General features: G+C 48.0%; 1 protein-coding gene across 5 annotated transcripts in view; it reads left to right on the forward strand.

The window, feature by feature from the left end:
- The window catches only part of COA1 (cytochrome c oxidase assembly factor 1), a 58,501-nt gene extending 43,458 nt beyond the window's left edge, over positions 1-15,043 (forward strand). For 4 of the 5 annotated variants that reach the window (XM_068152566.1, XM_068152567.1, XM_068152569.1 and 1 more), the window contains 4 exons: positions 5,948-6,050; positions 9,261-9,412; positions 12,343-12,419; positions 14,718-15,043. In XM_068152566.1, coding sequence (XP_068008667.1) covers positions 5,948-6,050; positions 9,261-9,412; positions 12,343-12,419; positions 14,718-14,814 — 429 coding nt within the window. In that variant the 3' untranslated portion in view covers positions 14,815-15,043. Of the gene's footprint in view, positions 1-544; positions 587-5,947; positions 6,051-9,260; positions 9,413-12,342; positions 12,420-14,717 lie in introns of those variants that run through there. The other variant, XM_068152571.1, reaches the window with a different exon arrangement.
- Positions 15,044-23,641: the final 8,598 nt, after the last annotated feature.

The following is a 23,641-nucleotide window of genomic DNA, read 5'->3' on the forward strand; positions in this document are numbered from 1 at the left end:
TTTGCCATGAAGGCTATTACAGGCTCATTGTGTTTCTCAATGCTTTTTCCCCACCTTAGAATTTAATAAGCTGACTTAAAGCTTGATAGGTCACTGGTTTTGTCAGTGTCTTTAGCATAATTAGTGTATTGGACACAGAGAGAGAGCCACAGACTAGCATGAGAGGGAAGTAGTTACCACTGCATAGGAGGCACTGCAAGCTTTTCAATCTTTCCATGAGAAGCTCCTCACTGATCACTTACTTTGCAGGTTCAGTGAACCTGTTCTAGGAAGCTGCCTACAGAACATACACATCAGGCTGTGAAAACCTCCCTGGCTTGACAGTCCACTTCTGCTAAGCTCCTGCTAAGCCCTGAGTACTGTTCCCTCTCATCCTGCCAGCACCAGACAAAGGACTACATTTGCTATTTCTCTGTGTGATTCTTTTGTTCTAACGTGCCCATGTGCAAGCTGGGCTGTGATGCAGGCTGTGGGGAGACACAGGTAGAGCGTGGAGTGATTCTTTTGAACCTTAAATTGCAGCTCTCGTGATCTCTCACACTCCCAGTGGCTGGGAAACCAAGAAGCTGTCCTGTAGCTTTCTTAGGTAAGCCACTCGTTAAAACCATACATTCTAGGGATCTTTTCTTCTTGTACCTTAGACACAACTTTCCCATTTACTCTACTTAGGAATTCTTACTCCTAAATCCTTTGCACTTCACCTCTAAAACATAAAAAGGTGACTATTCACACTGCCTGCCCCCAACCCCAGTGTCCAATTACAGAAACATACAATTAGGGATGTTAATGACAGATTATTAATGTTAACTTATAACACTGTGCTCTAATAACAACAAAAATGGGTCACACTGTAGGCTTCTTCAATAACATGCCCTAGTTATGCCTCTTTTTTTTATGGTACCCCTCATATTTCAATAGAAAGCATGGGCAGCACTGGGTGTCTCGGACGACTCAGAGCCATCTTCAGGCCTGTTAATACAGTTTTAATTTAACTTAATAGAAGGTTTTTGCCACAGATATTTAGTGTTTCACGTCAACACCTCAGGACTACAGTGGTTCAAAGTGGTTTAAAGGCTCCTAACTGCTTGTAGAGGTGGCCTGAGAGTGTATTGTCTTGGCCAGGTGGGTAGACAGTGATCCAGATGAGATAGCCAGCAGCAATCATACACCAAGTTTACATGGATCAAGTTTCTTCTCTTTGATTTTGGCGCTAAGTTACTGTTTGGTCTGAAATAGCCCTCAGAAACTGGAGGTTCTGGTAGAGGTTGGTAGTGCCAGGAGGACGAGAAGGAAAAGGAAATGCCTTCCCCAAAGAACCTGCAGCCCCAGTTTCCTTGCTCAGGTCTGAGGTAAATAAAACAAATGTTTGTGGCTTGGTCAAAATGCCCTTCCTTCACCGCTACCTGCCATGTGTGGACATGCCTGAGACAAACCTCTGCCACATGAATTTCAGACACCAGAAAAGTCTGAATTTGCTGAAATAAGGGAGAATCTCTTAAGCCCAGCCTATTTTTAGAAGATCCTCTGTGGAGAAAACAAAGTCTAATTAAAACCAGACTTTATTGTTGCAGTACCCCACCATTTCACATGTGACCCTGGGAGTCATCCACGTTTCTGGGTTGGTTACATCTTCTTGTCAATTGCCCAAGTCCTGTTTAGTTTCAAAGTCATGCCTCAATCCTACCTTCTCCACCACATCATACTATTTTCGAGGCACAAACTGAACACTGCTCTTTTCAGGAAGCTCTGCTTTTTAATATTATAGGTAGTGTTCTCCAAAAATAAATAAGATTTAATGTCTTTCTTCTGGTAACTGTAGGCTTGGTGGATTTGTGTGTGCTAATCTCCACTTCATCTTCCTTACTGCTGCAAATAGCACAGGGGAAGAACAGAAAAATGTTTTTGCAGAACAGCATAGCTTGGAAACTGTGCTTTTTTAATTACTGGCTGTGAGGAAATCTGTTTTTCCACCAGTTGACTTGCATACTTTTTAGTGGTTGAACAGGTTCTATGGGGAGATCTCTGTCACAGATAGCAGCCTGAACTTCTCTCCTTATGCATCTATAATAAGATTCTCCTAAAAGCTTTGTCTTTGTGGCAAATGAAGTTGAAAGGGTTTGGCTCTTCCCTTTCATAGCCTCTCTGCTCTGCAGGCTGTAAGTAATTTTCAGAAAGGCTCAGGACAGGAGGCATGTCTCTGCTTCCCTTCCCTAGCAAGACACCTTCATAGAACTTTGGCAGAGCAGCATCTGGGAGAAGCAAACAGTTGGCCAGAGGGCAGAAATCCTATCAATGAATCCTTGAAGACAACAGCTCCTGACTACGTTTTGGTCTTCTGCAAATTGGCAATGTTAGTATCTCCAGTGTCATCATTCAGAAGTTATCAGCAGCTGTGTGCCAAGGGATGCTGAAGAATTTGGATGCAATATCTGGATAAAGGTTCTCGAAGTCTGAAACAGGCTTCCCCAGGGAGGTGGTTGAATCCCAGTCCCTGGAGGTGTTGAAAAGAGGCAGAGATGCGGTGCTGAGGGACATGATTTAGCACCAGACTTGGCAGAGCTAAAGAGTGGATCACCATAAAGGTCATTTCCAATAGAAATTATTCTGTGATTCCATAACAACCCTGCCGCAAGGGACCATGATGGCATGGGAGGGGAGGAGCAGCTTCCCTGTGAGGCTATGCAATGGACACCTCTGTCCTTGCCTTTGGAAATTAGCAGGGAATTGTTGAATCAAAGAGAAGGTTTGCAAGGTCTGGAGAGGCTTGTTAAAGCATGTTGCTCTGAACCTCTTTCCACAATGTGCTTTCATAGGACTGGCTTGGAAAGACAGCTGAGAAACAAGTGGGAGGAGAGCACCAAGGGCTAGCCTGGGGACGGGCTGGTCCAGCCTGCAGTCTTGCCACTCTGCTGCTGAGGGTCATGGTTTAGCACCAGGCTTGGTAGAGTTGAGAATGGTTGAATTTGATGATCTTAAAAGGTCTTTTCTAGATGAAACAATTCTATGATTCTATGTGACTGAAAGCAAGCAATGGAGATATTCTCCCTGTCACAGCAACAAACCTTTGCAGACTGATGCGGACTGTACGACCTGGGTGCGCCTCAGTCACTGTGTCCCTACTTCACCAAGACCAGCAATGGGCCCTGACTGCAGGCAGGGGCAGCACATTAAGAGCAGCTGGGAGTGCTACATGTGGCAGCAGCACTTACTGGGCTCACCATTTCTCAGCTGCCAGGTTCCTTTGCTGGGTGGCACTGTCCTGGCATGGAACCAGCAGGGTGCTCACAGCCACCAGCCTACTCACACGTGACTGATCAGCACAAATCTCCTCGTACTTTCCACCCCCTTGTTTGGGTGCAAGCAGACCATGAGACCTACCAAACCTCAAACCACTGACAGCAAGTTGCAGAGCCTCTCATTTCTGCCCTTTGCCAGGCAGGTCCCCTGAGCCTTGGTTAAAACATTCTTGCTGGTGCAAGAACTCCACATCTTTCCGCTTTTACTCAGTAAACTGCCAGCAGCAGCCCCCACCCCCAGACATTTGTGTTCAATTACCCAAAATTTCAGCACAGGAAGCAAAACTTTGGCCGCAGTTTTGGAAGGGGCAAAGCCAAGCGCTGCAGGTTACAGCCTGTTACATCCAATCCATAATCCAGACTTGCCACCTGCAGTCCTCTTCTTCCCCTGTTAGGTGGTGGTGGTGTCAGATCCTCCTTCTGTGTGTCTGGATCTTGCAGGAGACTTGGGGATTAACCAGATCATGCAGTTTGAGGAGGGGACAATGTTACAAGTTGTGATTTAAGGAAAGCTGCAAACACAAGTCCTTGTGAAATGCCTGCCACCACTGCTCTGTAAACATGCACTCATGCTTCCTCTGCTGCAACTTCTCATGCTGCTCAAGTTCCTCAGGGCAAGCAAAGGAGAAAACTCAGAGAAGCAGGTCAGGAGGGAGAGGGATGGTGACTGACTTTACCAATGACACAGTTTAGGGGCTTTTGGAACACAGCTTCATAGTCACTTGGGGTGGAAAAGACCTCGAAGATCATTTAGTCCAACCATCGACCCAACACCACCATAGCCATTAATCCATATCCCAAAGTCCACATGTTTATTGAACACCTCCATGGATGGTGACTCCACCACCTCCCTGGGCAGCCTGTTGCAATGACTGATCACTCCTCCAGTTAAGAGATTTTTTTTTCATTCCAGCCAACCTACACCTTCCCTGGTGTAACCTGAGGCCATTTCCTCTCATTCTATCACTTGATGCTAGGGATCAAGCTCCTTTCAGGTAGTTGTACAGCATGAGAAGGTCTCCCCTTGACCTCCTTTTCTCCAGACAGAGTAACCCCAGTTCCCTCAGCCACTCCTCAGAAGATCTGTTCTGCACATATAACACCCATGTGCTTCTCTGGGTTGCTACTGTTACTAGCCAGCCATAAATCTGAAGTAAATTGATTGGTAAACAAAGAGCTCTTAAAAGGAAGGGGACTAGTTAAGAAGGGAGGCCTTCAACTAAGGGACGTTGTTACAACTGAACACTAGAGCCAACAGGGCAGTAGATGAAAGTTGTACCTGAGTGGTCTTCATGGTTTCTCCCAGGCGAGGATGCAGATGACGACATAGAGGCATGTCAGCACAGCAGGGAGCAAAGGAAAGCTGCCTGTGTCACCCTGACCTGGCCACCATGGGAAACAGTCCTGATGTTCTCCTCTCCACCCTCTCTAAACTGTGGTGGTCAGCTGAGCAGTCCCTGACTAACACATACCTGAGTGATGCTAGAGGTGGCTTTCACAACAGGACTCAGCAGCCTTGCCCAGGTCACAGTTCTCTGACTGGTTTGGGCCTGGGATCATTAACCATCTCCTGCTGAGTGCAACACTTCAGTCACACCAGGGTGGCACAAGGAGTAAGGCACGAAGCCTTTGGGATTACAAATGCCATACAGCTTCCCCAGTATTCAGATGCCTCTGTGCTTACATCAAAAGGAGAAGCCCTTTTGGTTTTTTAATTCGGGGTTTTTTCTCCTTTCTATTTTTAGTTGCTGCCAATACCATTCCTCCCCACTGTCCCAGGTGCAAGAGACACCAGAGCAGAAGCTGGTATTCAGCTGCTCAGTCAAGTCCTATCCTGCCACAGCCTGAAGCAGCTTGCTACTCACCCACTGACAACTCAGCTCAACTCTGCTAAGCTGCTGTGGGCAAGAGCATTAGCTCAGGCTCTTCAGGCCACACAGCTCCCTTCTTACCCAAATGATGGAACCGTTTCGTAGATTGACTTTCTCAGGGGTGCTCCTTATTCTGCTGGGTCATTCATTCAAATGCCAAAATTGTGACTCATTAAAAGGGCAAGCTGGGGCTGAGGGGGTGCAGGAAGGAAGAAAAATAGCTTGCAAGAGCCTTCCTGTTTATCCACAGCTTGGGAAAAAAACCAACACAAGAGAATATGCACGCCCTGGCTCCATTATCTTTGTTGGCACCGCGCTGGCTTGGCTCTGTCCCTTCCCACCCCAGGCCAAATCCAGCGCTGCCGCCAGCGTGTTTACTTTGGAGGAGGTTACTCGAGAGAGAAATCCAGCCCCTGGAGCCTGAATGCTCGCAGTGTGCGAGCGAGCGGGCACCGGGAGCCCCCTGCCACAATGCGCCGTGGCGCTGGCCCCCGGCCACACCGGGGAGGTCATTTTCTTCTCGGCAATTAGCGAAGTGGTGGCATCGCTAAAAGAACTTGAATAAACACATTCAAGCCAGCTGGGTCCCCGCTTTGCTCGCTTCTCACCACCTTTCCTTCTGGGCGCACGGTGGGGCCCCAGCGAGCAGGAGCCTGGTGCCTGTGCGCTGCGCTTTCATTCAGGCTCGCTTTGGAAAGGGCTTTGAGGAAAGGCGGGGAGGGGGAAATAACCCTTTAGCTTTCTTCTTTTACAACACACGTCTTCCCTTTTTCTTTTCAGAGAGGGAAAATGCCAGCTTCTCTAAGGAAACTGCAGCAAATGGCTGTGTTCATGGGGCTGTTCAGCGGCGGGGGATGCATCGTGATGTACAATCTTATGCAAAGTAAGCTTTGGTGCTGTCAGTGGCCTCCTTTCTCTTTTGCCCAGAGCAGCAGGGAAAATAGCAGCCTGCAAGATGTGGAGAGTGGATGAAGTTAAAGGGAAGCGTGGCTGAGCCTCTTGGTTATGCCTCCTTGTGCAGAGTTGCTTGACCCAGGGCTGCTGCATGCCTTCCCAGAGGTGGGTGCTGCAGAGGGAGCAGACTGCTGTGGGCAAGAGAAAGTCTGGTTTCTGGAGTGTTTCCTGAGGGCGAGGGTGAAGTGAAAGTTTAAACAGTCGCAGAGGTTTCATTTCTTACTGAGACTTTAGCACTGGGTGGGAAAAGAGGACCAGCTGTGAGAAGGTATTAGTGCCTAGTGGTTGGAGCTGCAAAGCTCTGGGGTGCTCACCCTTAAAGACAGCACATCTGAAGTGCTAAGATATGATTAGCTTCTCCTGAAGGAAAGGAAGATAAGACCATTCAGCATATAGAAGACCAGGACAAAGAGAAAAAGCTAGACAGGTGCCATTGCTATTTGCCTTTGGCAAAGAATCCAAATTATGAGTCCAAATATATATATTTCCCTTGGATAGATGTTTCTTATTTGTCAAGTTGTTCCTAGATATGTAGCATCAGGCCAGAATCAGGTTTTGCCTCTCTCTCAGGAGGTGTTATATGCCTCCTCTTAGAATGATAGGGGTTGGAAGGAATCTCTGGAAATAATCTAGTGCAACCCTGCTGCCAGAGCAGGAATACCTAGAGCAGGTTTTGCAGGAGCACAGACAAGTGATGTCCAGGTGAGTTTTGAATGACTTTAGAGAATGATACTCCACCACCTCTCTGGGCAATGTTTTCTAGTGTTCCACTACCCTCAAAGTAAAGAAGTTGCTCCTCATGTGTAGATGGAGCTTCCTGTGTTCAAGCTTGTACCTGTTCCCTCTGATCCTGTCAACTGGGCATCACGGCACTGCAAAAAAGACTGGCCCCATCCTCCTGACACCCACCCCTTGGCCTTGTGCCTCTCCTTTGCTCGTGCTATCACGATACTGCTTTTCACCTACCCTTATATCAGGGGATGTTGCCAGAAAAGTGTGGCCAAGCCTGTTCCTCAAGCCCTCAGATAAGCTTGGAACCCTCCCCTTCATTTTCCACATATTAATAACAAATCAGACAAGGCTGGAAAGCCGCTTTCATTTTAGGCAGCTCATACCCTCAAGCTCTGGAGTACGTGACACAATAATTCTCTTATGCTTTAAAATATGGAATCTGCTTTAACAGGGACATTACCATGTTTTAACTTTCAGTTTCAGCATTGGTACCTAGAAATATCAGGGGGTGTGGGGAAAGTCAACCCTATGGTATACAGAAAGTCAAAAGGCTCATTCCCCACCAAGCTGGGCAATCAAGTGACACAACACAATGGCTGCTTCTTGCTCTGTGGCAATATTGGTGGCTACCAAGTAGCTGTATGATAATGGTGACAAGCCAACTAGGCTGCTGAAGGGACACTGTTTACTGCAGAGTGTGGTTTTCTCTAGCCTCTAACAGGGGAGCCACACCGAGACTCTTTCTCCTTTGACCCATGTCCAGAGCTATTCCAGTTCCTTCTGCTGTCCTGATGGACAGAACTGCCTCATACTGGGATTTGCAAGGAGCTTCCATAGTGATGGGAGCAGAGTAAAAGGGGTGCTTCCCTTCCTTCTAGCTGAAGAGAAGTTTGCATGCACATGGTGCCTGTGCAAGCTTGTATAAACACTCAGGAAATGCTATTTCTGCTCACTCTCCTTCACACTCCCCTCATAAGAGCAGACTCCCCAGCCAACCCTAGCATCCTTCCAGCTCTTCTACTGAAAATGGATGAAGAAATGGATTAGTTGGGCACTTCACATCCAATACATGAGATGCTAGCAAGAACAGCTGAGGAGCACCAGAAAACTCAAACTTGTTCCCCCTCCAACATGCAGGATCAACATAATGTACTTTTAACATGGTATGGGAGGCTACCTGGCATGATCAGCCATGCTGCAACTCCTTTTACTAGAGCTCCTTAGGATGGCCCAGGGGGCTGGGGAGGACCAGCAACAGGCTGCAGCCTAGAAAAGCTGTTTCTATGCTAACTGGATGCTGCCTGCTCACAGGCATGCCTTTAATTAGAGAGAGGGAGCAACATCCTTTGGCTTCACACTCCAGGAATAAAACTGACAGGCAAGAGGCTAGGAGACAAACATTACACTTTAGTTTAAACTCTTTGGAGGATTAAAGCAAAATTCCCAATTTTTCACATGTGCACACTCTCAGCTTAACTCTGCCCTTCTTGATGTCAAGAGAGTGAAGCCAGGCTGGTGTGAGGCACATGTAGAAATCTCAGTAGGCATGCCTTAAGACTGTTCCAAACACGGCTCATCCTCCATAAGGAGGGTGGGCGCAGATCCAGCCCCACAGCTCTGCACTGTGTGGTAGTCACCAGTGGACAGCATTTCTCAGCTGTGTATAGTAACCAGACATTGATAAACAGCCATTTCCTACAACTGTCCTCTGTGTGCCAACACCACAGCATCCAGTCCACTGTGCTGTTGTTGCTACTGGACTATTCATCCTGGTGGTGCTTTGTGCCTCCCTATCAAAGCATCCATGAGTGGAGCTTCAGCTTCATGGTTGCACCTTGAAAAGCCACATCAAGACCACAGCAAGAGTATTCCACAGCACTATGTTCCTGTCTCTCAGCAACATCTACAAAATGTTTTCTAAAGTATTTTACTTTCCTTTTTGAAGGAGGATCAGCATTAAAAAAAAATAATCATCAATTGAATTACATCCAGCACACTTTCAGAAATGCACCTTTTATTCTCTCCCCCCTCCCTCTTTTGCTTTTCAGTCTCATTTAGGTGAGGTACAAACAGCTGAAGAGCAGGAGACACCACCATAAGCTGAACTGTTTCAGTATGGAACAGGCTATATTCAGAGCCCTCTTCACCTATCTGAGCTGAATAACACCACAATTCAGCACTGTTTCTCTGATGTAAGGAGGTATTTCTTCCTTTCTCCTAGTCACAGATTGGTAGGATTGGATGGGACCTCAGAAGACCATCTTAGTCCAACCCCCCTGCCATATTTCTCCTAGTTAATAGTTTTGGACTGGTTTTTAGGAAGGTTATGTAGTCTGGAGGAAACATCCTTTTTTTGACTTACATTTGAAGTGGTCAGTCTCCTCACTACTATGTTTCTCTCACCTAGAAAGTTTTGCCAGGACCCAGTATTATCAGCAGGCTCTGGAGCAATTGCACAGCAGCCCTGATGCCCTAGAAGCCCTGGGTGCCCCCCCGCTCAAGGTTCACAACATCCGGCTGACAGATGGGAGCAATCGTGTGGACACACAGAGAGCACAGGTAATGCTGAGGGTGTCACAAGGTGGCTTCCCAAAGTGACAAGAGATCAGCCAGCAGGGGTTTCAGCAGGTCACAAGTCACTGGGGAGCACTGGAAGGCAGTAGGATGGGTTGGCAGTTGATTTGGAAGAGGAGCAGATTTCCAGAGCATGTATCTACAGTCTAAAGTGAAGAACTAGGAACAGCAAGAGCAGCATCTTCATGTTGTGCTATATGGGGCACATCACAGCATGGCTCCCAAGCCAGTCAGTCCCTCTCCTAAGCCACAAAATAATTTCCGTAGAATTTCAGAATCTTGGTGCTTTTGTTAAAAAAAATAACCAAACAAAACACCACCAAAAAACCAAACTAAAACAACCTTTAAGATCATCCATTGTGAGTCCAACTGTTATCTAACTGTACCAAGTCTCGTGCTAAGGTAGGTCCCTGGGCACCACATTTCTGCTTCTTTTCAACACCTGCAGAGATGGGGAATAAACCACTTCCCTGGGGAGCCTGTACCAGTCTGGGAACCCTTTCAGTCTAGAAGTTTACTTCAGCATCCAACCTAAACCTCCCCTGGTGCAACTTGAGGCCATTTCCTCTTGTCCTGTATCAGTTGTTACTAGGGAGAAGAGACCAACCCCCACCTCTTTCCAGATATTTGCAGAAAGAGCCAGCTTTAAAAGAGCAGCTGCCTTCCTTCTCCCCATGGATACGTCTCACAGTAGTTTTGGACAGAGATGTACAGCCACGTGCAAGCTGTGCCGTGGCACAGCACAAATGGTGCTGCTCTGAAATGCATCTGCAAGCCTGTGCCATGGAGGGCAGCTGCCTGGCACAGGCCTGGGAGCTGGGGTTACACAGTGGCTGGAGAACACCATGCAGCCTGCTGAGGCATTGCGCAAGGCTGCCTTGTGTCAGCTCAGGGCTCACAAACAGAAGTCCACTTCCACTCTCAGTTCTCTGACGTCTCTGACTATGCGTCAGTGTCTTCAGCCCTTAATCCAGGGCTGGCTGCCCTTCCTTGGTTTTGCTGGTGATGCAAAATGTTGCTAAGTGACTTCTTCAGGTCCCTCAGTGAGGGATCTTGTCACATATGAATCATTTTGTGCCTGCTAGTGAGTAGTTCTGAGTCCAAGGTCCCAAGCAAGGGCATTAAAGAACAGGACAGATGGCAGACTGAAGGAGAAGGGCTGTCAGGGCAAGAAAAATCAGTCTTTAAGCAACTCACATAAAATTCCACTTTCCATCTTACTCCAGCCGTGCTTCACTCATGTGGTATCGCATGGGCCAAAACATTCCCCAGTTTCCCAGCTTTTAGAGATTCTACCAGGAAGCATATCTGAGGCCAAAAAAATATGCAAAACTCCCTCACACCCTCTTTGGCTAATTGAAGAGGAGAGAACCCGTCCCACCAACGTTTGCCTGTGTCACTATTGAAGAATGCCGGTTGCTTGGGTGACTCAGGGTGAAGTCAAACCCTGCCTTCTGCTGACCTCACCCAAGGCACAAACCACCAACTTTCTTCTCTGCTTTTTCACACTCACCAAGATTGATATTCTCATGAAATACACTGGTATTAATGATCATACCATAGACTGATTTACTGACTCTGCAGCAACGAGGCTGGTGAGAGGCCTCAAGCACAAGCCCTATGAGGGAGAGGCTGAGGGAGCTGGGATTGTTTAGCCTGGAGAAGAGGAGTCTCAGAGGAGACCTCATTGCTCTCTACAACTACCTGAAGTGTGGTTGTAGCCAGGAGGGGGTTGGTCTCTTCTCCCAGGCAACCAGCACCAGAACAAGCGGACACATGCTCAAGCTGCACCAGGGGAGGTTTAGGCTCAAGGTGAGGAGAAAGTTCTTCACAGAGAGAGTTGTTAGCCATTGGAATGTGCTGCCCAGGGAGGTGGTGGAGTCACCATCCCTGGAGGTGTTCAAGAGGGGATTGGACATAGGACTTGGTGCCATGGTTTAGTAGTCATGAGGTCTTGGGTGACAGGTTGGACTTGATGATCTTTGAGGTCTTTTCCAACCTTGGTGATTCTATGATTTCCAGCTCCTGGCCCTGTTGGAGAACTGCTGTCATTTTCTCTTGGTGATTGCATTCCCACCAGCAGATACTGCACCCAAGACACATTTCTTTCATTCAAACAACTAGCTGTGGCCACTGCTGCTGCTCCCAGCATGTTTTGTTCAACAACTGAGTGATAGAATTTGTGACCAAGAAAAAAGAGAAAAAAATCATAGTAATTTAGGTTAGAAGAGACCTCTAAGACCATCAGAATGGACATTAGGAAAACTTTTTTCAGTGTTCAGGCATTGGAATGGGCTTCCCAGGGAGGTGGTTGAGTCACTAACCCTGGATGTGTTTAAAGGTCACTTGGATGTGGTGCTTGGGGATATGGTTTAGGGGTGAACCTTGTAAAGTAGGGTTATCTGTTGGACTCTGTGATCCTGAGGGTTTTTTTCCAACCTGAGTGATTCTGTGATCAGTTTCAACCATCAACCTAACACCATCATTGAACATCTCACTTATACACCACTGAACATCTCAACTGCCTTGATGCATTGAGGGACTGATCCTCAGAGTATCTCAGTCTACAGGGTTGTTGTGGTTATGAGAAGCTTTAGCAGTGCAGGTCACCTCTGCATCACCATGCATTTTGGTAAGGAAAGGCTCATAATATTTCAGGAAGCGAGTGGTTTTCCCTGGAGGCTGCAGCTGCAACACAGCACATTCTTTCAGCAGAGAAAGATTAATGTGTGGCAGAGCAGGCACACTTGTGTAGCCATGCACACAATAGCTGCTAGGAAAACTTAAGGAAACTCTGAAATACAGCAAGTTTTTAGTAAGGTCTTAAGTCTTTGCAGAAGGAGTAAGTGTCCATTTCACAGAATCAATTTCATAACATGCATCATTGAATCCTGAACATACTTTAATGTTTGCAGATAAAATTGCCAGTGTCTGGAGCAAAGTCAGCAGGCTATCTCTACATTAACTCTGAGATGGATCATTCCCATCAACGGTGAGTACTGGAGGAGGTGCCAGGAGAAACGTACACATAGGGACAGAAGAGGTAGGAGAAAAGGCTGGAGCAGGATATTTGCTCTAGGCACCTGTGCTGCTGAGCTCACACACATAGAAGCAGCAGAAACAACTGCCTGAAGGTCTTGTGAAAGGCTGTTGGCATGGTCACAACAAAAGGAATTAGCTGAGAGATGCACTCAATTCATCCCTGTGCACACAGGCAGAAGAGCCACACAGACCCTTCATTTGTGTGAAGGGCATCCGGCAAACTATAGCTCAGGATACAAACAAATCCCCTGAGCCAAGGTCTCCTCCCAGCCCTCCTCCCCAGGGAGGTGCAGAGCCCATTGCACAGAAGAAGCCCTAGCTCCAGTCCAGTGGTACCTACTGCTGTAGGGGAATGACCTAGCCTGTCAACAGGAGGAAAAAAAAACACCCAAAACCCCCAATCAGGCTGTGTGTTTTTTTCCAAGCTATCCATTAAATGGTCATCAGTGTAAAAAAGTGCTAGAACAGAGGTTACAGCAGGAGGATGCCCTGATCCCACACCATCTAGTAGCAACATTACATTTTTGTCATGAGGAAGCCTGATCCTTGTCAAAGGTAAGTGGATTTCTCCAACCTGAGCAAAGGATTACTCCATGAATTCAAAGTCCACTTTAAAAGAGGAAAGTCTGAGACACAAAGCTCTTCCCATAATCCTTGTCCCTGGAGTTGTTAAGCACTCCTGTTATCTCTATTTAGAAAACCCAAGCTCCAACACTTTTGCTTGGGTGTTGATGGCCATATGGCGATATTGTCTTGTCATAAATAGATGAGCATAATTTACTGGATTTCTCTTCCAAATAGCTACAAGAAGTAAGGTGTAAAATGATGGAAGGTGCGAGACTGGGTCTTGTGAGACTTGGCCAGGTCTGGCCTCCTCCCTAGTGAGCAGAGATATGCCAGAGGTCCCCAGCCACTGTTCTCACACACCACACTTCTCTGGGCCCTGGGCTCTCATCTCACTCCTCCTTACTCCTTCCTCACAGATGGAGGGAAATAACTGTTCCTACCCATTTGACTGAGCTACTGTGAGGATGACTGAAGCTTGCACGATGTTAAGCTATGACAGTAATTGAGTGTGTGCATCTCTCTCAGTTCTGGCCTAAAATGAGCTCTTCAGGCATCCCTCAAAGCTTAAGCGGGGAGGAAAAAAAACAACACCCAACCAAAAACACTTTCTGTAAAGGGGTTTGTGGCAGACAAATCTGTCAGACTTCAACATCTCCTTCTATATGCAGACTTCTGTGCACAGCTCCACTTGGGGCTAGGCAGGACTTGGTGTCGCAGAATCATAGAATGATTTTGGTTGGAAAAGACCTCTAAAATTGAGTCCAACTGTCAACTCACCACCACCATGCCCACTAAGCCACGTCCCACAGTGCCATCTCTACACATTTTTTTAATGCCTCCGGGAATGGTGACTCCCCCACCTCCCTGGGCAGCCAGTTCCACTGCCTGAACACTCTTGCAGGAGCAAATTTTTTCATAATATGCAACCTAAACCTCCCTGGTGCAACTTGAGGCCATTTTCTCTTGTTCTATCATTTGAGGCTAAGGAGAAAAGACCAACCCTCACCTCACCCTAATCTCCTTTCAGGGAGTTGTAGAGAGCAATGAGGTCTCCCCTCAGCCTCCTCTTCTGCAGACAATACCACTTCCTTCAGGTCTTTTCCAACCAAAACAATTCTATGATTCCCAGCTGGAAATCAGCATGAGCAGCCTCACAGAAGTGGGTTTGGAGCAGAAGAAAAAGGCTCCTCCTTAGTCTCTAACAAATGCAGTTTTCCCTTCTCTGAGTAACCACTGTGGTACCCTGTCAGGGTTTCAGCAGTCACATTGAGTGATCACACAGTGTTCCAACTCCTCCAAGCCAGGATAATTCCTTAGCAACACAGTCTGGCTCCAGGGCTGGAGAGGAGTAGAGCAAGGAATGCACCCGCAGGATGGAGAGAAAGAAAGGCAGCGGGTCGGGGGAGGAGTGTCCTATCTAAAAATAGCTGGCGGGGTTTGAGTTGAGTTGTAACAAACAGGAACACACAAGCCAGACCTTTAAATCTGGGCTGTGCTATTAAGGAAAACAGCTTTCAGGAGCTGGCATTCACAAACCAGACTTCAAAACACATGAGAGAATTTAAGAGCAGTGAACGCAGGGCATGGTTTGTTTCTCTTCTGCCAGCTGTTTCTACGCTGGTTTTACCACTACGTTAAAAGTGATTGAAACAAGTTTAAAATCGCCTTTGGTTTGTGCCAGCTGGTGCCTTCAGGATGTCACCTTGAAACTGAAGGATGGTCAGAGTATTCCCGTTTACCACTCGCCAGCGGAAAGCACTGGTGTGCAAGAAGGCTAAAAACCAAAGGCAGCTGCGCCTCCACCTCCCGCTGAGCCGAGGGAGCTATTAATCGATTGCATCCTGCTGTGTCCCCGAATCCACAAGGCTGTCACAAGTGGCAGCTTCACTTAAGCGGCGCTCTGTAGACAATGTCCTCCCCCAAACTGCCCTCCTCATTGTCATTACTTTCTTTTGCTGCTTTAGTCCTGTGTTCATCAGAAGCTCGAAATAAACACCTTGCAACAGACTTGCTGTTTCGGAGAAGTCATGTGGGGGTGTGCGCTGGTAGCACGAATTTGAAACAAACAAACTGCCAGGAAAAATGGAGCTGGTTTACAGTTGCAGACCAGAGACAGGACACTTGGGCTGCTCTGTCGTTACTAGACGACTAAGTCAGCGTCTCAAACCTGTTTCAATCAATTCCCCTATTTCTCAACAAGGCGCAACTTAATGCAGCAAAAGTGGAGCTCAGCAGCAGCCCCTTCCACTCCTGAGGAATATCACACATCAGGTGGATCTGCACCCTCACAGTTATCATTAAGCAGCTCATGAGATAGCTGAGGCCACGCATCATAACTTAAGAATTCCAGGAAGAGATTTGCTACTCGTGCTGCAGGTTACTCAGAAGAAACCACTGCTTCACAGCAGCGTCACCCAGCACAAGATCAGGAGGACATGTTTACTCAGGGCGGAAAGCACTCAGGAGGTGCAGAATGGGTAAAACGCTGCCATGGTTTACTCTGACTGCAGAGGAGATTTTGATTGTGCCTTGCTTCTGTCAATCAGGTAGAGAATTGCAACAACAAAACAAAAACAAACTGACAAATCAATCCAAATTCCAGCCCCAAACCAAGCATTGCAAAGCCTAAGGCACAGGCTGAGGCACTGAAGACACCTGAGTACCTGTCCTGCCTTCATGCCTTGAAGTGTTAGTAAGAGTGCAAGTTAGTAACTTGTGAAGTAAGAAAGTCCACAAGATGATTGTGGGTTTAACCAGAGCAGCTGAATCAAGCTGCAGCTAGGCAAAGCCCAGAGCTTACACCACTCCATTCCCTCCCCACTTTCCTCCCAAGGCATCTTCGACAAACTATTTCAGAAAACAATACACCTCTGTTTTAGTTTGGGATTCATGAAGAGCTACCAAAATGAACAGCACTTGTAAGGTCTGCTCCAACCCATCCAAATGCCCAGCACACCAGGGGAAGGTTTGGGATGAGTCAAGGAGAGACAGCTACCTAGTTTCACAAAACAAAACACAGACCACATAATTTAGAGCCATTAGCCCTGCTCTACTGCAGCCCACCTAACAAGAATATCAGCTGGGAGATATGAATATCTCCCAGCCACCCAGAGATTGGTCAGCTCTGGCCTTTGGTCACTGAAGAAGTTTGGTGGGGAATTAAGCAGTTAGCAAGGAAAAGTCAAATTCATAGTATTATAGTATCAGTCAGGGTTGGAAGGGACCACAAGGATCATCTACTTCCAACCCCCTGCCATGGGCAGGGACACCCCACACTAGATCAGGCTGGACAGAGCCTTGTCCAGCCTGCTCTTAAACACCTCCAGGGACGGGGCCTCGACCACCTCCCTGGACAACCCATTCCAGGGTTTCACCACTCTCATGGTGAAGAACTTCCTCCTCACATCCAGCCTGAATCTCCCCACCTCCAGCTTCATTCCATTCCCCCTAGTTCTATCACTACCGGAGATCCTGAGAAGTCCCTCCCCAGCCTTCTTGTAGGCCCCCTTCAGATACTGGAAGGCCACAATTAGGTCACCTCAGAGTCTTCTCATCTCCAGACTGAACAGCCCCAACTCCTTCAGTCTGTCCTCATAGGAGAGGTGCTCCAGCCTTCTGATCATCCTTGTGGCCCTTCTTTGGACACGCTCCAGCACCTCCATATCCCTCTTGTAATAGGGGCTCCAGAACTGGATGCAGTACTCCAGGTGGGGTCTCACCAGGGCTGAGCAGAGGGGGAGGATCACCTCCCTTGACCTGCTGGCCACACTTCTCCTGATGCAGCCCAGGATCTGATTGGCTTTGCGGGCTGCAAGTGCACACTGAGAGCTCATGTTGAGCTTTTTGTCCACCAGCACCCCCAAGTCTCTCTCCTCAGGGCTGCTTTCCAGCCAGTCACTGCCCAGCCTGTATTTGTGCCTGGGGTTGCCTCGATCCAGATGCAGGACCCTGCCCTTGCTCTTGTTGAACCTCATGAGGTTGGCTTGTGCCCACCTCTCCAGCCTGTCAAGGTCCCTCTGGATGGCCTCCCTTCCCTCCAGCGTGTCTGCTGCACCACACAGCCTGGTGTCATCAGCAAACTTGCTGAGGGTGCACTCAATGCCACTGTCCATGGCACCCACAAAGATGTTGAACAAGACAGGTCCCAGGACTGATCCCTGAGGGACTCCGCTTGTCCCTGGCCTCCACTGGGACATGGAGCCATTGACAGCCACTCTTTGGGTGTGGCCATCAAGCCAGTTCCTTATCCATCTGGTGGTCCACCCATCAAACCCATGTGTCACCAGTTTGGAGACCAGGATGTGGTGCGGGACAGTGTCGAAGGCTTTGCTCAGGTCCAGGTAAACAACATCAGTTGCTCGCCCCTCAGCTATTAATTTTGTCACCTGTTCATAGAAGGCCACCAGGTTGGTCAGGCAGGATTTGCCCTTGGCAAAGCCATGCTGACTGTTCCCAATCACCTCTTCACTATTCTTCTGAGCTAGTAGTGCCTCCGTGAGGATCTGCTCCATGCTCTTTCCAGGCACAGAGGTGAGACTGACTGGCCTGGAGTTCCCTGGTTCCTCCTTCTTGCCCTTTTTGAAGATGGGGGCAATGTTTCCCCTATTCCAGTCTGTGGGGACTTCCCCAGACTGCCATGACTTTTGAAATATAATAGAGAGGGGTTTAGCAACCTCATCTGCCAGTTCTCTCAGTATCCGTGGGTGTATCCCGTCGGGTCCCATGGACTTGAACACTTTCAGGTTCTTCAGCTGATCACGAACCTGATCTTCACTTACAATGGGCAGTTCTTCCTCCCCATCCCTGGCATTGTCTTCCATAACATCAGGAGTGTGGCTAGAGGCCCTTGCAGTGAAGACTGAGGTAAAGAAGTTATTAAGTACCTCAGCCTTTTCCTCATCACTTGTGACCATGTCACCAGTTTCCTTTCTGAGGGGGCCCACACCTTCCCTAGTCTTCTTCTTCCCATTAATATACCTGTAGAAGTTCTTAGTGTTCCCTTTAATCTCCCTGGCTAGATTAAATTCAAACTCTGCTTTGGCTTTCCTAACCAGGACTCTTGCTGCTCGGGCAGCTTCCTTATATACCCCCTGTTCTACCTGTCCTTCTCTCCACTTCCTGTAGAGTTTCCTTTTAAGTAATAGTGTGTCCAGTAGCTCCTTGCTCATCCAGGTAGGCCTCCTAGCATTCTTACCTGCTTTTCTCTTTGTTGGTATACAGAGCTCCTGGACACAGAGGAGGTGGTCCTTGAATACTGACCAGCTGTCCTGGGTCCCTCTTCCCTCCAGGGCTTTGTCCCATGACACTTTGGCTAGCAGATCCCTGAAGCGATCAAAATCTGCACGCCTAAAGTCTAGGGTCGTGAGCTTGGAATACTTCCTGCTGATTGCCCTGAGGATATTAAATTCAACTGCTTCATGGTCACTGCAGCCAAGGCTGTCTCTGAGCCTCACATTGCTTACCAGCCCTTCCCTGTTGGTGAGAACAAGGTCCAGCATAGCACCTTTTCTTGTTGGTTCCTCTACCATTTGGAGGAGGAAGTTGTCTTCTATGCAGTCCAGGAACATCCTGGATTGCTGGTGCCTTGCTGTGTTGTCCCTCCAGCAGATGTCAGGGTGGTTGAAATCACCCATGAGGACCAGGGTCTGTTTGCCTGTGGAGGGCCTCATCTGCTTGGTTCTGATGATCAGGTGGCCTATAGGAGACCCCCACAGTAATATCTCCTTCCCCTGTCTTGCCTTTAATTTTAACCCATACACTCTCCACCAGCTCATCATCCCTCCCCAGTTGGAGCTCCACTGATTCCAGCTGGTTATTGACATAGAGGGAAACACCTTCTCCTCTCCTTCCCTGCCTATCCTTCCTAAAGAGCTTATACCCATCTATGCCTACATTCCAGTCATGGGAATCCTCCCACCAAGTGTCAGTAACAGCCACTATGTCGTGGCATCTCAGCAGCACAGTGGCCCTTAACTCATCCTGTTTGTTGCCCAAGCTGCGCGCATTCGCATAGAAGCACTTCAGCTGGGCTGGCCCTGTCCTCCTCTTGTGCCAATTCCCCTCGGTTTCCACAGAATGTCCTGGTGGATCATTCATGGCTTGCCTCAGGGCAGCAAGTTGAGAGCCCTTACCAGCTCTCCATCTCTCTGCTGCTGGTGAGCTGCCCCTCTGTCACCGGCCAGCAGGAGACTATTAACCCCTTCAAATCTAGTTTAAAGCCCTATCAATGAGCCCTGCCAATTCCTGCCCCAGGATTCTTTTCCCCCTCTGGGACAAGTGTGTCCCATAAGTTGCTTTCAGCTCTGGTGCCTTGAAAACCAATCCATGATTGTAGAACCCAAAGCCCTGTTGATGGCACCAGCCCCTGAGCCATGAATTGACCTGTCGGCCCTTCCTCAGTGTTCCCTCATCCATTGCTGACATTAGAGGGATAGTAGAGAACACAGCTTGAGCCCCTGATCCCTTTAGCAGTTGCCCTAAGGTTCTGAAATCTCTTTTAATTGATTGTGAGCCTCTCATTGTTGCATCATCACTACCCACCTGAAAGACCAGCAGTGGGTAGTAGTCTGAAGGACTCATGAGGTTGGGAATTTTATCTACAATGTCTTTTACTTGGGCACCAGGGAGGCAGTTGACCGCTCTATGAAATGGGTCTGGTCTGCATATTGGGCCTCTGTTCCCTTCAGTAGGGAGTCTCCTATGACGATGACCCTACGAGGTTTCTTTTGACTGCTTCACATCTTGACTGCTTCACATCTGTCAGTTACCACTTCCTGAGTTTTGACTTGTTACTGATCTTCAAAGAAGTTGTGTATGTGGAAAACAGCCCCAGCCTACGCTGCCCCTCCCTAGCCTGGGCTAGGAGCATCTGGCACATGGTGCTATTCACCTGCCCTTTGTCACAGCTGTCAGCTTAGAAAGCCTGGGACCTGCAGTGGGGGCAAGGTGTACAAGTGTCCAAGAAACTAGGCCACAACCACCACAAGCAACAACACAGCACTTGCTCACCACCACCCTATCAGTTGAGCAGCACACACTATGGTCTTGGTCTGGCTTTACAAAATGCTACATCACAATACCACCAGCCAGCTCTGCCCCTGCTTATCCCAGGCCTGAGGGATGTATCCCCACATAGACCTTACCAGCAACACTAGAAACATGATTGCCTTGCTTAGGGGAAGCAGAGCTTGCAAAGAAATTCTGTCTCTCACTTTCCCCCTAGAGACCTAGCAGAGCACCTCTTTGAGCGCTCCCGGTCATTCTAACCAGCCCACAGGGTGAACAAAGACATGAGAATGGGCTGCATCATCAGATCACACCAATGTTCCTCTAAATCAAATCTGTAAACCTGGAGAAGGAAGAAAGCCATGGCTGAAGGTGGAAGCCAGCAAATCAGTGGACTGGGGCAAGAGCAAAATCACATTCAAATCCCTGCTTTTGTTTTACTACCTAATAGTCAGCAAACACAGAGTACCTTACCTCTTGACCTTGAAGAGCCTCAGAAGCCACTTCCTCTCCATGTTTGAGCTCTTTTAAGATGCACATGTTCAAAAGGAAAAAGCAAAACCAGCAAGCTGATGTGTTCAGTGCCAAGCTGCTTTAACCATGTGGCTCCCATTAAATACACCACAGCCCACAGGGCTTCTTTCAGAGGGGACACAGGTGCAGCAGAAGCAGCCAAGAGAGTTGCAGCATGTCAGGAAAAGAGGGAGAGCAAAGGTCTCAGAATTGCCAGCAGCTGCTGAAATCCTAAATAACTTCAAGAGGACACTTGGGCACCACTCTTCCCCTAGCAGTTGTGGGTTTTTTTGTCTAAGGAACAGTGGAGCAGATCAGGTTGTGTTTAACATCATTAGGTCACTGAAGCACCAATTCATTATGATTGTGTTGTGTGTACCTAAGAGCAGTCTGGACAATAATTTCATTTGTATTGAGAAAATATTCATCTTTTGCTATAAATTGGCTTGAAAAATCTGCACAGTTCCTCTTCCAGTTGCTGGCGTGGCTGAAACCACCATAGTCCTCCTTTACTGAACTGCATGTTTGTTTCTTACTCTCTAGTTTGATTTTAATAGCTTCTGCCAGGCCAGCATCACCCTCAAGGAAACTATCACAGCAGCAGGCTGTTCAGGGCAGGAATTTAATTTGCAACTGAGGAACAACAAACACTGCTTAGCAGACTGCTACCCTTGCACCTGCCTGATGAACTCAACCAGCAGACAGAGGCTGTATACAACCAGATGTTTGTAAAGCAACGGCTTCAAAAATGCTAGATGAGCTGATGAGTTTCCATTTGGGTTTGTTTCTTCAGGTAGCAATACAGTTTTGTCCAACTTAGGGGCCTGCCAATACACTTGCTGGCTCGGGCAGATGTCATACATTGCACAGGGACCATCAGTTGTTTGGATTCACCACCCATTTAGAAATGAGAATGCACCCAGTTCTTCCCTGCCATTTGCCTGCATCTTGTCCACACAGTTTCCTCTGTGTTGAGCAAAACTTGCTCCAGAGTTCCCTGCAGCAGGGCCCGCAGCAGTCCTGTAACACCAGTAGCGATGAAGACCTGCCATATTCTTGATGCTACTTTGGAAGGCACATTACACCTGGCCAAACATCTTTGGTGGGTTTGTGTAGCACCAAGCATATAAAAGTACTGGAATCCCGATGGTTCTTGACCAGTCTAATGCAGCTTCTGTTAAGTGGCTTTCCTAGAAGACTTAAAAGCAAGCACCTTTACTGAGTAACTTCTGAGAGACAGCCTTTGCCTCTCCTTGCTTGCAGAGACCCATGCAGAGACCCATGACAAGAGCTTCCATCCAGTAACCAGCCCAGGTGGATCTCACAGGGTAGCACAGGAAGGTGCTACCCCAGCAGCTGTGGGGGTTAGCTAAAAGGGCCCCTGTGGAACTCAGGCTGTCTGCTGGCACTGCACATCACCCGAAGAGCTAGGGCATGCTGATTTCAACACCTCTCCAGCTTCGCTGTGACACTGGTAGTACAGCAAGCAAAGACTCAATGCAGTTCAGTTCTCTGTGTTTACAGGAATAAAGAAAATCCCTTCAAGTAGTTAAGTTCCCCTTCCTCTCCTAATTTTTCAGCAACTGTTGTGAACCCAGTCCTCTGCTTCTGAACCTTTTCTTAATTAAGAGAGGTTTTTATCACACCTATATGGACCTGAAGGTTTTTTCTTCCTGTTTTATAAAGCTTCCAGGTTGTATTTTTATGGAACCAAAATATTTTACTATTACAAAGCTAAACAGTTGCCAGCTGTCTTGTAACAGGAGCAAGTGGTGCAATGAAGCGGTGTTAGAGAAGGAAATGCCTTTGTACAGAAAAGGAAATAGTTTTCTCACTCAGCATCTAGTTGACTTCCCCACAGGAAGTTACAGCAGGCAGACAACACAGTTCTGGACACCCTGGAGTGCACCTTTGGGTTGGGGGGGTGGGGATATGAAAGTTTCACGTCTTTATCAAATTTGCAGGTGACACTAAGTTGGGTGGGAGTGTTGATCTGGCTGAAGATAGGAAGGCTCTGCAGAGGGATCTGGACAGGTTAGATCAACAAGCTGAGATCACTGGGATGAGGTTTAACAAGACCAAGTGCTGGGTCCGACACTTGGGTCACAACAACCCCAAGCAATTCTCCAGGCTTGGGGCAAAGTGGCTGGAATGGAGCCTGGTGGAAAAGGATGTGGTGGTGCCCATTGAAGAAGAGCCAGGCAGTAAAGGTGGCCAACAGCATCCTGGCCTGGAATAGCAATAGCGTAGACAACAGCAATAGGGAAGTGAGGCCACAGCTTGAGTACTGTGTTCAGTCTGGGTGCCACAGTATAAGACACTGAAGTCCTGGAGAGTGTCAAGAGAAGAGTCAGAAGGCTGGCAAGGGGTTTGGAGGGCAGGTTGTGCAAGGAGCAACTGAGGGAACGAGGGCTGTTTAGGCAGGAGAAGGCTAAAGGGAGATCTTATCGCTCTCTACAACTACGTGAAAGGAGGTTGGAGTGAGGCTGATGTTGGTCTCTTCTCCTAAGCAGCTAACAATAGGACAAGAGGAAATGGCCTTAGGGTGTGCCAGGGGAATTTTGGGCTGGGTATTAGGAAAGGGAGTCAGGCACTGGAACAGGCTGCCTGGGGAGATGGTGGAGTCACCATCTTTGGGGGTGTCCCAGAAGCGTATAGATTGTGGCACTTCACAATATAGTTTAAAGGTCATGGTAGCTGGGTTACAGTTGGACTCAATGCTCTTAATTTTCCAATGTTAATGATTCTGTGATTTCAGTCTGATATGTTAAACCTGGAATCATGGTGATTTGCATCTGCTCCATCCTGTCCCAGATGCACAGTCACCCTACTTAAGATGGCAGCCAATGGTGCACAAATCCCATTTTCCCAACCCCATGCCTCCAGGCAGGCCATTTCCCACCTGCCAGCCCTTTAAATTCACAGGCCTAAGTTTGATGTCAGTATGTTTCTAGGCTTAGTATACACCAAGGAAAAAAACAACCAACCAACACAACCAACCAAATCAGGAGGATTTAGGTGGCTGTGATTAGGTGTGGGTCTGAGGGACATGGTTTAGCACCGGACTTGGCGGTGTTAGAGAATAAT

The sequence above is a fragment of the Melanerpes formicivorus genome, unplaced genomic scaffold (genome assembly GCF_026170545.1).
Source record: "Melanerpes formicivorus ecotype bairdi unplaced genomic scaffold, bMelFor1.0.p_v2 SCAF_24, whole genome shotgun sequence".
Classification (NCBI taxonomy): Eukaryota; Metazoa; Chordata; class Aves; order Piciformes; family Picidae; genus Melanerpes; species Melanerpes formicivorus.